The sequence below is a fragment of the Cuculus canorus genome, chromosome 3 (assembly GCF_017976375.1).
Source record: "Cuculus canorus isolate bCucCan1 chromosome 3, bCucCan1.pri, whole genome shotgun sequence".
Classification (NCBI taxonomy): domain Eukaryota; kingdom Metazoa; phylum Chordata; class Aves; order Cuculiformes; family Cuculidae; genus Cuculus; species Cuculus canorus.
This window is the reverse complement of record NC_071403.1, coordinates 35,928,313-35,943,663: the sequence shown is the minus strand read 5'-3', so window position 1 is coordinate 35,943,663 and position 15,351 is coordinate 35,928,313. Positions and strand designations below refer to the sequence as shown.

At 39.0% G+C, this 15,351-nt stretch overlaps 1 protein-coding gene across 1 annotated transcript in view; it reads right to left on the bottom strand.

Moving 5' to 3' along the window:
* The window catches only part of SLC35F1 (solute carrier family 35 member F1), a 239,403-nt gene that overhangs the window by 39,760 nt on the left and 184,292 nt on the right, over positions 1-15,351 (bottom strand). Inside the window, exon 3 of the mRNA XM_054063953.1 lies at positions 8,804-8,931. Within this exon, the coding sequence (XP_053919928.1) occupies positions 8,804-8,931 (128 nt within the window). The remainder of the gene's footprint in view (positions 1-8,803; positions 8,932-15,351) is intronic.

The following is a 15,351-nucleotide window of genomic DNA, read 5'->3' as shown; positions in this document are numbered from 1 at the left end:
GTTCCATATGCCTCTGAAGGAAAAGCTCACCCACCCAACCAACCAAAAAACCACTGCCTACAGTGCATGAAACTCAATCTTCTCGCCAATAGACTCTGGATAAAAGCTTTTTCAAAGAAGTGTTACAAGACACAATCTTTAATATTTTTTTTCAGAGACACACAGAAATAAACACAGAGAACCTATGATAAAGAAATAAATGCACCAAATGTTTGTGATTTTAGGGCCTTGGGACAGCTAGTGAGGGAATCTGGGGCCCAGGTGATCTCACAGTTTTCTCACCTTATCATGGTTTTCCACTACTTAAAGTGGAGCAACAGAGATGATGAAGGCTCTTTCTTCACCAGTAGCCACATGGAGAAGACAAGGGTCAATGGGTACGAGTTGCACTGGGAGAGGTTTCAACATTTATTACACAGGGAACAATCAATCACTGGAACAACCTCCCCAGGATCCTGGTAGAGTCTGCATCACTGGAGGTTTTCAAGATGCGACTGGATAGGATGCTAAATAGTTTCAGCTAGGCTCTCTTTCCCATAAAAAGTTGGATCAGGTGATCGTCGGAGGTCCCTTCCAAGCCGGGCTGTTTTACAAGTCTAACTTAACTGGTACTTGGTGTCAACAGAAGTCAGAGGAGAAGCTCTCTGAGGCAGGCACCTGTATCACCATGGAGAAAGTAACCAAAACCTGTCACCAGTAAGAGCCACCTTTACCTGGCTCAGTGCAGATGGCTTCCCTGCCATGCTGCCCTCCTGGAGGCACCAATAACCAGCAGATTATATGCACTCCATTAACTTTGCACTGGAGAAGAGGAGAAGAGGCACTCTTACACTTGACTTACAGCTGGATGTGCGTGAAATAGGATCAGCCAGAGGTACTGCACAGCCTGCCATTGCCTTCCTCAGGTGAGCACCTAAGATTTGAGCACCCTCTTCCCCATAAACACACACACACCTACCACCTCAGAGATGACTGTGCCTCAGGCAGAGCAGAAAGTCTTATGCAGCAGTCAAGTATAGAAGTGTTTTAAGAAACCACTTATTAAGAAAGACAGTAAGAATCTGCAAGCATCTTCCCAGTTCCTTTCTGTGCAAAGGTAAGTAAGCGAGCCTCAGCCATCACTAGACCAACCACTCGATTTTGCAAAATCAGGTGCTTCAGCCACTAATGCAATCAGCATTTAAGAACCGATTCAAGAATATGAAGTTGTCACCTTTCAGTCACTAACTTCTGTCTCTCAAGAGACAAAGAATTACTTAGTGCCTATTTTTAACCCCTAACATCTGGAACCCCTTGCCCACCTTTACATACAGGTCATGACACTGTATATCCATAGTGGGACAGAAGCTCTGACAAGGGCTTTATTTACTCCGGGCTAAGTACAAAAAACATTTTCTTGTGAATACGAGATATAGCAGGGCACTAGTGTGACTTCAATTGTTTGTACTTGCAGCATGTGTACTTCAACAAGCAAATTGTCACTAACAATCTTTCAGAGGAAGATTGTTAAAATTTTTCTCATTCCATAAATATTTAAACATACTTATGTTTTCAAGTATGTGAAGCTGTCTTTTAAGCATTAACATGAAGGGATGGATGCATGAAGAGAACCTCTCACAAACAAACAATACTGACAGCAGCTGGAAAACATCCCTTTGGGGCTGCTAGTACAAGGTCTAATCCACAAATTGTTATTCAGAATACTGCAGCATCAACAGATATAAACATTAAATGTAGGTAATATTCATGGGCATATAGTTCTTGAATTGTGCTTAGTTTATACTTAAAATTAAACAGTGCAGTAGACAGAAATAACTTAGGTTACTACAATATAAGCAAGAAGACAACCCAGTGCATATTGCTTGAGTATTTTTCAGGTGTTGCTTTACACATCATTTCTCCGGGACTAAATTCAGTCTGCCTTTCTATCTTCCTCAGATAAATTCATCTAGTAGAAGAAAAAAATGCACATATATTCTACAGACTAAAAGATGTGAGATTGTGGATTACCTGAATCACAACGTGACCTTCTTGTTTTTTTTTTTCCTTTTTTTTCTTTCTTTTGTTTGTTATTAGGTCTTTCAGCTATTAAGAAAAAGCATTAAATCTAATTGCCAATTTTCTGCCTATAAAGCTTTAAAAATAAGAAAGATAAATTACCCTTAGCTTGAATTTAATTTATAGTACATAAAGGTCAATTGTTTACCAGTATTTGCCAAAGAATCATCTTTAATATTATCCTACTTTTTAATTGCTTATTGAAAATGTACTGCCATTATGTTAAATTACTGTATGATATGATTTTAATCAACGTGCCTTTTAATCACAGAAGTTATCAGAACTCACTAAAGTAGAAGAAAACACATTTCCTATTTTACCATGGGAAGATAGTAAAACTGATAGGAGCATGTAGTGCAGATGACATTCTTTGACGTTGCTGTGTTTGTAGTTTTCTTCAGTCACAGCTCTGAATCAGGCTGCTTTAGAAGGCAGGATTCAAAAATATATAATCTATTGATATACTGTCCTACAGAAACTCCTTTTTATTATAGAAATGCTGAGGTTTTGTAGAGATTGAAGATTATTATTTGACTCTAGAAGATACCACAGTGCCTGTTGATGCCATACAATGTTGAAATGCACTGTCTCTGATTATTTGTTTGTTAAATTATGTTGACTTCATTATAACTAGCGAATCACAGACTTTCTTGCTAAGAGCAAACACCCAGTATCTGATCTCACAAATTCAGCATGTGTTTGCACATACATAGCAAGAATGTACTGGTAGTCATTAGAAAAGAGAGCTGGCAAGCTTTAGAAGAAAAGTCTGTCTTACAGAGGGTGAACTGCTGATCTGCAGTGATACGAAAAAGAAAAAAGCTGGTCAGCAAATTCCTTAGGGAAACAGCTGAGCTGAATCTCATTTTTTAAACATTCATTGGATTCCCTCACTGCCCCTCACCCCCAGTTATAAGCCCTTTCTTTTCACATTAGGGGTTTCTCATTAGCTCTACCCTCCAGCAAATCATGCAGAGAGTCAGCTGCACCCTCTACTCAGTCTAATCTCCAGAGCAGAGGCATCGGTAAAATCAGTGTTGTATTTGCCTAACGCTGTTTGGTCAAGAGCATGTGATGACTACTGAATTTCAGCATGTGACCTGGTAAGTTTAATACAACAGCAGGTGCTATATCCAGTTAAGAGACACACCTTTTGACATTTGCTTTGTTTTTTTCAAAGGAAGTAAGGGTTTGCTGCCCATTCAATAGCTCTTTCTTGTCCAATTTTCATACTCCTTCACAATAACATGCGCAGTTGGTTCAACTGTACGTGCACAAAAGCAGCCAAGACGTGAACTATCACTGAGGTGGCTGCAGGCTGCCATGGGAAAACTGTGTGGCAATTATGCTACCCTGTGACTGAAACCCTCTGCAGGCAAGTTGTGGATGCTGGCAGCGTTTCTGACAGGGTTATTTAAAGCAATTAAAATGAAAAGGGAACATTATTTCTACCTTTCATGTTTCCATTTGCTATCTCATCACAATAATCACTTCCTTGGATGTTTTTTATATAAACATGGAATATTTAATAACATAATTTAAAAACCTTTCATTTCTTCATCCACCCAAAATGTAGGGTACTCCAGGTAGGGAGACTGGTGAACGAATCAGTTAGTGATACCCTTTGTTTAAAAGAAAATGTAAAAATGTTTGATTTCCATCTCAAAAGTCTCTGTGGTTGTAACGGGTACAGCTCCACTGACTTTAAAGAGATTTTGCATATTTATGTTCGCAAAAAGTTTGACTCCAAAATCAAACGCAGAGGTTGAGGATCGTGTAGGGGCTGGTTTGCGAACCATAGCTATGTAACACAGTCAAAGGACAAAACAGCAACTCACAGTGCAACAGTAAACCAGATGCAAGATTACCCCACAGACTCTCACAGTATAAATGTGTGGTATGCAACATTTCTGCACAACGCTGATCTGCAGACCTTATTAACGTTGCTGTATTCTCTCACTGCCCTGAAGCAAAATAGGAAAGTATGGTCAATCTTACACACATGGGATGCAGGGAGGAAGGGAAGGAGTGGAATTTATTTCTGCTTTTCAGGTATTTCATGTTAGCGGGCACTGGACAAGATGGATCAACAACTCAAATATTGCCAACTCCCTGCTTGTCACCTTGCAGATTTGCTTCAAAATTATCACAAACCCTTTGCCTCAACACACACTGAGTCCACACAGATCAAGAACAAAGCAAAGTCTATTGCCATCCAGCACCACTATAAAAAAACACCTACTGCTGGCTCCTTTCCTTTTTGTGGTGGCAGTTGTTGAGGTATGAAAACTGCCAGAGGTAATTGGAAGTATGATGTACTGCTGAGCCTCACAGTGATCTAAGAGTGCTGAGTACATCGGCATTGTAGTTTTACTGTCTGTCTCCTGGTGTCTATAAATCCCAGATTTTACTGCCTTTGTTTTCATCATGCCAATCAAAGGGTTGATTGCTCAAAGAATAAATCACCAGATAAATCATTATTTGGAAACACAGCTCTCTCCACTTCGTATAGCATTGCAGAAATACTCCAGATTTCTATGTGATGTCATAACACAGAAAAAGGATAACATCCCCTCTAGAAAGTGCAACATGACAATGCAATATGCACGTGGATAGAACAGTGTATTTGCAGAAAAGAGAGCAAATTAATGTGGGGATGACAAGGCAGAGGGGAGAGGATGGTCTGACAGATAACAAAGCTTGGCATGATGAGAAAACACTTACCTGGCAGCAAAGGTTACAACTGTTAGTATCATAACAGGATTAGTGGAAGACATTATGGACTTGGTAGGATGTATGCGTGGTATACTATAAATGGATTACATGGAAGCTGAAGTCAAAATGTAGTTTCAAACAAATAAAATAGCTAGATCTAAATAACTGCAAAAAATGTCACAATCTTTTAATTCCCTCTGGGGCAACTAATTTTATCTTCTGTGTAAAAGGTGTCTGTAACAATAGTTAAAACACACTTCTCGAGTAGCTATTAAACCTTCCAACGGTCTACACCAGGGCTGTTCTAAAAAACATTAGGATAAATATGAAAAACATTGCAAAAGGCAGTCCTGAAAGTCAGGTGTATCAAAAACGGTCCATGTGATCGGGTGCTAGTGTACACAGGAGTGTTGAATGCACTTTCTGCATCTGCTACAGATGACATGCAAGAAGGCTGCAAAATCTAGTGCAAGTTAGATTAAATACATCAAAGATAAACTAAAGATAATTTTGCAAGTTTTTGGCCATCTAGGAATCAGGACACGTGACTGATCACTGGCACTTCTGGCACTTCTTGAAATACGTGGGTTTAGATAGTACAATTGATTTGAAATAGTCAGAAGCACATCCAAAAGTAAAGGTTAGGTACCATATTCATATCTGATTCATGTCTGTGTGTCTTCATTCAGTGTGGTTCTAAAAGGATCCAATGTAAGATGTACAGGAAGGTTTATTAGAAAATTTTGGTTTACCAGAGTAAAACCATAAGGGAATATTAAAGTAAAGTATAGCCGAGACTTGGGTGTGAAATTGCGTAAATGCAGGGCACCATTTTCTGTCTTTTCCTGGAACCATGATGAGACAATGCTAATTAGAAAAAAAAGACGGAATTTAAATTAGAAATTTTGACAGTCCTAAGAGTTTAAAGCTACTTGGCAAATAAAGCTGTTGAGTGCTTGGACTTGTTTGGTGAAAGCAGAATTACAAATCAACTGTAATAAAGGTGTATTTTTACAGTTAAACTTTGGCTTTTTGGTGGGAGCAGTTTAATGGTTTTGCCCAGTACACTCACATGTTAGTTTTGCATGACGGAGCAGATATCATGTGGAAAAAAGTATATGCTGTAAAACTAATTGCCTACTGAAATGGTCCATGTACCACCACTATAAAAATACTGAAAAATTTCTCATACACTGAAGTGCAAAGCCTCCTATATTCTCCCCATCAAAAAAGCTTTGGTGTAAAGCTGCTGAGAATGAAATTCCCTGGAATTGACTGGAGGGTCTTGATTTTCACTCAATGTATACATCAGTTCCTACAGCCTTCAGTCAAAGACATGCTGATTTGTACTAGGTAGCAAATTCTCAGGTCTCAGTTCTAAAAGGACTTGAACAATTCTTGCTATGTGCCAGCAAACCTTTATGGCCTTACAGGTACTCTTGCAGCATCAAGCCTTTCTGGATATGATCCTGAGAGAGTGGTCCTGTTTGCTTCTTCAGAAATCAGACCTGAAGAAGAGCTTGCTTTTTTTTTCATGTTTTACTTTCCACTTCTTCAGTCTTCGTTTCATATCTTTATGCACTTTGACTAATGCTCTTTCAGGCTGAACAATCTCCTGAACATCATCTGTTTTATCTTTAAATGAAATAGTGTTGTTGAGCTACATTTCATAAAATGTGTTTTTTGATTTAATGTCTTAATGCATTACCTCATACTCGTCCCATTTTCACTATATCTTTGGGTTTGTCTACATGTAAAAGCTCATTCAAATTAAGGTATGAAGCAAATGTAAAATGCAACAAGTATTCATAGAATCATAGAATGGTTTGGGTTGGAAGGGACCTTAAAGATCACCTAGTTCACCACCCTAGATCAGGCTGCTCAAGGCCCCATCCAGCTTGGCCTTGAACACTGTCATAGAATCATAGAATCACCAGGTTGGAAAGGACCCATTAGATCATCGAGTCCAACCATTCCTAACACTCCCTTAAACCATGAGGAATTTCAGGAACGGATCATCCACAACTTGCCTGGGAAATCTGTTCCAGTGTCTTACCACCCTCATCGTGAGGAATTTCCTCTTATGTCTAGTCTAAATCTTCCCCTCTCCAGTTTACAGCCATTGCCCCTAGTCCTATCACTACTTGCCTTTGTAATAAGTCCTTCCCCAGCTTTCTTGTAGCCCCTTCAGGTACTGGAAGGTCGCTCCAAGACCTCCTTGGAGTTTTCTCTTCTCCAAGCTGAACAACCCCAACTCTCTCAGCCTGTCCTCGGATGGGAGGTGCTCCAGCCCTCTGATGATCTTCATGGCCCTCCTTTGGACCTGTTCCCAGTCACTCCATGTGTATCCAAGCAATCCAGGACAACTATGGGAGGTGACACTGGGAAAAAAAAAAGCCTGACAGCATTTGAGCTTCTGCCTCTTCCTTATTTCAGGCTACATGGGAAAGAGACATGAACTCTGTTGTAATCTTTACTTGGAAATGGTCTAAAAAGGACGCAACACAGTCTGTGTCTTACGTCAGTTCTCCAGTCTACCCTTCGTCTCTCTCTCAGTCTAAAAGGAGACTGTGAATGATGTTAGCTAGCAAATTCCCTGCCAAGACACAGGCAATACCCTTGAACTCTCCTGCCTGCTTCCACCTCACACTAGTTTTTCATCTCTTACACTAAAGGCCATGCTTATTGCATGCAGGAGGGTTTGCATCTTCTGGTATTGGTGTTTCACGCATTCAGCTAGATGAACCTCTGGTAAGTGCTTGTTGGTGCTGTAGGAGATGGGATTTAATTACCTGGATCATTTTCTTCAGTCTGCTATTCCTACTTGCGATCAGTGAACACCCAAAAGAATCAATTCAGCTTTTGCTTTTCTCTTCTAGACTTTTAATAGCTATAAAATCAGACACTATGAGGGTTACATGGATTTATGTTTTACTCTATACTGAGTAATCTCATTTGGAAAAGTGTTAAAAACAACACTAGACTGTCTGGGCATGTTCCAAAGAATTCTGAAACCAAGATTCTGATGGCAGAGACATTTGTGAATATTTAGTATAAGCCTTATATTCAGATTCCTCAAATTCAAGGTTTTCTTCTGATTTTGCTTCTTATTCAGCTAAACTTTCAGTATTTTCCAATAACATTTGTTTAACTATTGAAGAAATATACTCCTAATTAGCTTTGGTGCTGCAGAACATTAACTGGTGCTCTTCTATTTTACTAGCTCTAATAAAAACTTCAGGCAAATAAAGTGTAAATTACACTGAATGCTACCTAGTGCCACCCAGTCTTTTAGAGATCATGTAAAAAGGGAGCAAGTTTGTTTTAGAGCAAGTAACAATGAAGTATGCAACTATTTCCCAAGACTGACCATTTACAGTCTCTTAAAATGTTTCTGTCATTCTCTTCGCTACTTAGAAGGGCAGAAGTCTGATTTCTTTGTGTTTTATTTTAAAATATAGAGGTTAGGTCTTTGGAGAAATCACTACCCTAGCTTTTGTTCGCTGCACATATAATTTTTTTAAGGGAGAGTACATTTTTTGACAGCCGCAGTTAAGCTGTTACCTAACACATCTAACCGCTTGCATTAAAGAAAGACTTTTTCACCTTAACTACATTCGTTTTACTTAATGACAACTTTTGCATTCTGATCTAATTACAGAATCCTAAAACCAGTGCTTGTATTTTTTCCAAGTACAACATAAAATGATGAAAAAATGTCAGCCCAACAGAAAATATTTCCTTAAATGAAAAACTAAGTAGATTATGTCAAAAATGTGATTATGAATGGTTTAGTATAGCAAAATAAAATGAAAGCCAGTATGGTTTTCATGAAATGACATGAAAGCCAGTACAGTTTGGAAAATACTGAGTAATAAAAATAGTATAATATGAAAAAAGCAGATTTCAAGATATCAATAAAAAACACACAGAGAATGGAAGCAGTGCACTGAAGCCAACGGACAATGCATCACTGACCACATTGGGCCTATTATCTTACCTTAAAAGGGAAAATCTATTGAATCCTTACCTGTACGCTAGTAAGAGTGGTGTACTGATAAGCTTTGACTACCAGGTAATTGGCTTCTATATCTACTATTCCCAGGATCATGTACTTCCACCATCTCCTTTTTAAAATTGCCAGCAAGTTTTCTTCTCCTGTGATAATAAAAAATAAGAAGAATTATGTAAAACAGCTAGTTTAACATGTACAAAATACTGCCTGTCAAGACAAATTATCTAGATCTCTTGCATTTACAATACACAGCTGAAAAGCGCCACATACAAGTAGGTACTGCAAGGAGGTGGAAACTAACACACCGTATTTTTCTTCCAGATATTAAACCAGTCAGCTTGGTGAAGTAATATGTGTGGGTCAGACTGTCACTTCACTTAAGATGTAAACAACGCTGGGAAAAACAAGTACAGCTTGGACAGATTGTAAATTTGTTTTTAGTTTTAGTTTTAGTTTTAATTTTAGTTTTAGTTTTAGTTTTATACATATACATATACATATACATATACATATACATATACATATACAAAACATGAAAGAATAGAGCAGTTTATTACATAGATTTAATACTTTCCATAGATAGTGACAAATATTGTATCACATATGATGCAGGAGAGTTTTGCCAGAAGTGGGAGATCACCATCATTTGCAAAGATGATGGAATACTATATTAGAGCAGGAGAGTAACAGTATGACCTTTAGGCAGATTACAGATCCTGTTCCAAGGATGGTCATGATGATCAGAGAGGTTCAAAACATCCTACTTGTTTAGAGAAAGCTGCACTGAGATAAACAGTTTTGCATGACAAGTTGCTCTGCTCCCAGGATCAATTTCTGAAGTAGCCAGGTTTGCTGCCTTCTGCAGGAGCCCTGCCAATCATCCAGGACTTAATTTCCACCACGTGAAGGCGGACAGTACAATACGGTCTGCACTTCAAACCCACAACTTCCAATAGGTCAAAGCATTCCTCATGCTAGGCTAGGCATTATTATTGCTCTCTGTTCAAAAGAAACCAGCTCATTAGTTGAGGGTGGGCAAACCTGTTACTCATCTGCATTACAGTAAGCTCCAGTCATGATGGGACCTCACTGTGAAAGGAGCCAGGCAAACTGACTGACAGTAAACACAGTACAACTGGAGGTCTTTTAAAGGTCTGCAGCCTTAACAGGGATCTAAGGAGGGTTGAACTGTACTACCAAAGTACCATAAATGGAATTTGAACTGCCTTGAAAATTTAGGAAAACTCCACTACTCTGAGATTTGTTCGTGTTGCTGTAGACTTTCTAAGTGCCTGTGATCATCAAAATGAGCAGCAGAAAATACAGAAGAAATGTAACATTATTGTAAATTGCCACTAAAACTTGCTCAGGCTTCCCAATTGTCCTTCATCATTTTCCATCATCACAAGTGTGTTTGCTGTCTGGTTTAAACGGACCCAGTGAAATATGTGCTGCTATGCCACCAGAAATGGCAGGGTCTCTATAGCACAGGTCTATTTTGGATCTTACAAGATGCAGTCAAGAGAAAAATGGATAATTACTCAGAAGATGATTCAAGATCTTAGATGTTAAATCTTGGCTCCACTAAGTGACTTGAATGGGTATTTACCTGAACTAAGTATCTGAATAATTTGATGTTAATTCATTAACAGATGCTCACACACACATACTTCCAGTGGGATATCATTAAGCAACACCTAATTATTTGTTATGGTGATAATGACACTGAATTCAAAACTGTAAATGCTAAGCAGCTTTTCCTTCCACTCCCTTTCTTCCTTCCTTTCCTCCCTTCCCTCTTTCTCTCAGTAAGCATCTGAGAACTAGCAGAAACAAAGTGGTATTAGTAGACTAATTATGTATGACTCTAATAAGAAAGAGTCAGTATACTCAAGCATACCACACTTTCCTGTTACCAATAACTCCCAGGAGAACTTACTAAAAAGAAATTCCTACCCTTTGTACTTGGGTATAGGAACAATGCACCATAAACTTGAATTATGACTACATTTATGTATTTGTTATGATGATTTGAGCATGAAGGAAGAGGAATATTGAAGATTTTATTTTTTAATACATTTTAAAAGAACATATATTTTAAAAAGCACATTTGAGATTAGATGTCCCAATTCCTACTAAAATCAGTGTAAAACACCCAGATGGATCCTTTTCAGGTACTGAAACTATATGTCTAACTCTTCTGCTGCCCAGATAACTTTAATACACTAGCTGAAAAACATCAATGCAATGGAAAGGCGTGGTTAACACTTCAGAGCATTTTTTTCTTGTTAATTGTAAAGGAAAAGTTTTAAAATCAAAGACATCAAAGTTTTATATAGTATAGACCTCCCAGAGCCACTGCAGTCTCTATTCCAACACTCTATTCCGTCTGGTTTTGTGACAGTAAGACCTTGGTGGTACCTACAAAGCAGAAAGAAGAAGCAGATTCAAGAACTGGCACTAGCATTAGGCTGCCTGAGCAAGGATTACAGACAAATCTCAAAGAAGCTTTTGGTATCTTTGGTTTGCCAGTGCTTGCTTTCTCCAGCTTCAATTTCCAACTACAGATCACTGTACCATTAAGATGTGACCAAGTAAGTTAGTTTTAAAAAGGAATGTACGGTCATGACTTATGGCTAACAGGCAAAGTCAGAATTTCCAGAAACAGAAATTAAATCTGTGAATGGAACTGTTATACACAGTTCTCTTTTTCTGTTTTCTCAGTCTTTTCTGGATTAATGACAGAAAAGCGCAAAATATTTGGCAAGTCGTATTTTATCTTTGATAAACGGCTCTGAGATATTCCAAACAGGTTCAGTTGAGAAAGCTTTGCAGAGCAAAAAAGCAATGCCAAAATGAATTTATGCAGGCACTGTGCAGCTCTGATGAATGCTGGTTTAGCTTCACAGCAGGCATCTTTGTCTTGACCAGTGGAAAGCAGAGCTGTACAGGCGTTCAGCATGACAGAAATAAAACAGAAAATTTGTTCCTGGGAAAAATCTAGTGTGGGAGCTGCATCTCTGTGGAATACACACTTCCAGTCACTTGCTGCATATCCTGTTATCTTAGTGCGTAAGAAAGGTCTGGCTTCTGACCCACACCCCTCTGCCTACATTATTATTATTATTATCATTTATCATTAACATATCAGTTATGCAGATCTACCAGCATTAGCAAAACTGACAGACCACAATTGAGGGTATATCTTAACAAAAAAACAATGGATGTTTAACATTGTTAATCTGGGGACTGTTATTTGTTTACTGTTCTCTATTTCTTTGGCATTATCATCACAATTCATAAAGGGGAATGAATTGTTCTGAAGTGGGAGATTTTCTGCAGAGATGGGCAGGAGAAAGATGTTCATCGGTAGTGAGTGTTCATCATGCTATGGACAAAGTAGGGAAGAGGTAGGTAGAGTCTGGTTTTGAGACGTGTCTGATTGATAAATAAAGCCCCCATACTCAAACGTCACACTTTTGCAAGAGTGACCCAGGAGAAGGCAGCAATGGAAGACAGCCTGCAGAATGTGCGGGCTGCCAGCAGGAGAGGACCTCTAGAGAGCAATCACAGACAGCATTCTCAGTGAATGCAAGGACGACAAGGGAAATGGGAGTTAGAGAGAAGCCTTGACTTAGCTTGGGAAGACTAAAATGAGAAACAGAGGGAAGCAGGAGCTTCATTCTGAAGTCTGCATCCTGAATAGTAATAAACATCACCTTTGCATAAAAATTAAGTGTTGAAAAAAATATCACACTTAATTAGGAACAAAACAAAAATAGATAATCTGGGGTTTTGTATTTCCCTTGATGACAACTTAAAGCCAACTAATTATTCCAATGTTTTGAGCTGTAAACATTGCAGGCTAGAAGGACTGAAAATAGATGCCTACACCTGAACTAGCTGGTAAGGCATTTTAAAGGTATTCTTCACCTAACATATTCCAGATGAATTGTTTAGGATGAGATAACCTGTGTATGGGAAAAAAACATCTCTCCCATGGAATGTAAAGGCAAGAAAGATTATGTCAGATTGTGTGTTTTTGTTATTATCTCTATAGGACTGTGACTAAATCTTCCAGCCAGTCATGTAACAAACACTAAACTATAAAGTGTGCAGGTTAGCTTAAAGGCAACATTTCCAATGAGCCAAACCCACATATTTACGTCCGTGAACATGCATTTATGTGAGTTCACAAAGTAATGCCATCTTCAGACAGTGTCATCTTTTGATGGAGATCCTGTTTCAGAAAACCAATCCTCTAACTTCTGTGAGCACTCAAACTTTTGAAAATGTAAGCCTTCATATTCAGTATAACCCAAATGTAATGCAGATTTAAAAACAAATTACATATTAAGAATGTTTTTAGATTCAGAAGTCTAACATACTGTTAACACAGAGAAATACAAATGTCTTCTTTGCTCCTTCCAGAAGGATTGATCTACGTTTCATATTTTTTACTAATTTTGCAGTGAGATGCACACTTGGCAATTATACATACAGAGGAGCTCTCAGTGTCTGGAAAAAAGCTACAGATTTGCCTCTGCTGGCTCAAATTAAAAATCAACAAATAAGCTGCTTTGTAGAAGAGATAATTTTACATCATATGTAAAAAGGATTTACCCCTGAGGGGTTACAAAATTAAAAATAAATTAGAGAGAAAATTAAAAGAGGCCTTAGCTGAGCCGTGTCTGCCAAAAATACACATATACATGTGCAAAATCCTTTCCACGTTCACCCACACAGCCACAGAGGTACAATAAAAAAACCCCACAACAGCCGTTAAGACAGCAAATTCCCAATTATTTCTGTATGGGCTTGGGACACAGGTAGAATAACAGCTCTGCTAGACCAGAAAATAAGCATATTGCTTCTCTTTCATCCGCTGCAGTCTTTTCCTTTTAATTCAGATGACAACTTGCTATTTAGATCAAGATCATCAAAGGATCTCTGCTCTCCTTCTGCTTTACAGAGCTCAGGAGAAGAGATCTAAATGTGTGCAGGAGACTTATAAGGGAGAAGGTAGCCTGGAGAGAGAGGCCTGCCAGGCATGCTAGTCCTCCTCTGCCTCTAACAGGAGCATCAGGGTCAATAGCTACATGGTAAAGGGGCAAAAGTCTCATAGAGGGTGAAGGTTAGACTAGAATTTGCTTACTGTAATTTTCTTAGAAAAAGAATCTCAGTTACAAAGCAGAATTATCAGATAACTATTTCTTTTCCATCTTCACCCACTAAGGCAAGTCTTGCAGATACCGAACTTCAACAGTAACATTACAGACTTTGTAGTTATCCAGCCCTGCTGCAGGACCAGGGGAAGGAGGCAGACAAGTTGGGTAATAGCATATAGGGATAACACAGATCTCTCTATTACCATGCCAAGAGGCTCCCATGCCCGAATAATAAAGCCTCGCTTGTTTCCTACTTGTCCAAGCTGCTGGTTCAGGGAACTTAAAGCCTGTGGTAGATGTCCTTCAGCTCTCCACACAGCTGAAAACACCTGTCCCTCTTCCATGTGACTTTAAATCTTTGACTTAGAATGGCTTCTTATTTCCTCACATCTGTTTGTATTACTGATGACCCCTTTATGGTATAACACTGCTGCCTAAAGGCAAAACACCACCACTGCTTAATTATTTATGCAACAGAGAAAATGCCTTCTTAAAGGAATGCTCCAGTATGGCTTCACGAAACACCTGAATATACACTGTTCACCTGATAGATGACTTCTATAGGCTGCACTGCTTTTGTCCTAGGCCACATCTTCAGTAAGCCTTTTGGGACATTAGGTACCCTCAACTCCTTTCGTGTCCTCAGAACATCTGTCTTATCCAAGCTGATCTTGTCCAGAATTCCCTTCTGCTTCCTCTCCCACAGTAGGAAAACTGCATAACACACAGACAAGCTGCTACTGCAACAACTCTGAGTCGCTATGGCAAGTGGGTCCCACGCTGGTCACGTTCCTGCCACTTCCCCTGTGCCCACATTGGTGCATGGGAGATGACGTGGTGAGCCAGGGCAAAGAACTGCCTGAAAACAAAAATTCTGTGTTTTCAGATCAATTTTCAGACTGTGTCCTGAGAAGTCTGTGACTATATTAATGTTAGTCCTGGGGCAGGGGTGAGAAGCAAGTAATAGGGGACTCCTTCATCCAATGCAGGCTGAATCGTGCGTGCAGTCTACCTGTCACAAGTATACAGCACTCACTGAACAAGCCCAGCAGCCGTCACCACTGCCCTTGCTGCAAATGTGCAGTGTACAATGAGGCTGCAGTTCTTTCTGCTGCGTGTATTGAAGTGAGCCTGCAATGGGTGGTGCTGCTGAGGTGGAATGCAGTCACAGAACACAAGCTTGCATACATGCCCCACCGGGGTTAGGTAAATCATAGAAATATGCTTTTAATAAATCTTATTTACTAGTCACAACGAACAGGATTTTTCAATTTTCATTGTTTCAACTCTGTAGTGTTTGAACATCTACCTATCATACTAGCATTTATTTCAGTGGGGCTTTAAAAAAAGGTATTGTATATAACATTTGATCTTCACAAGCTGAAGGTAAGGTTT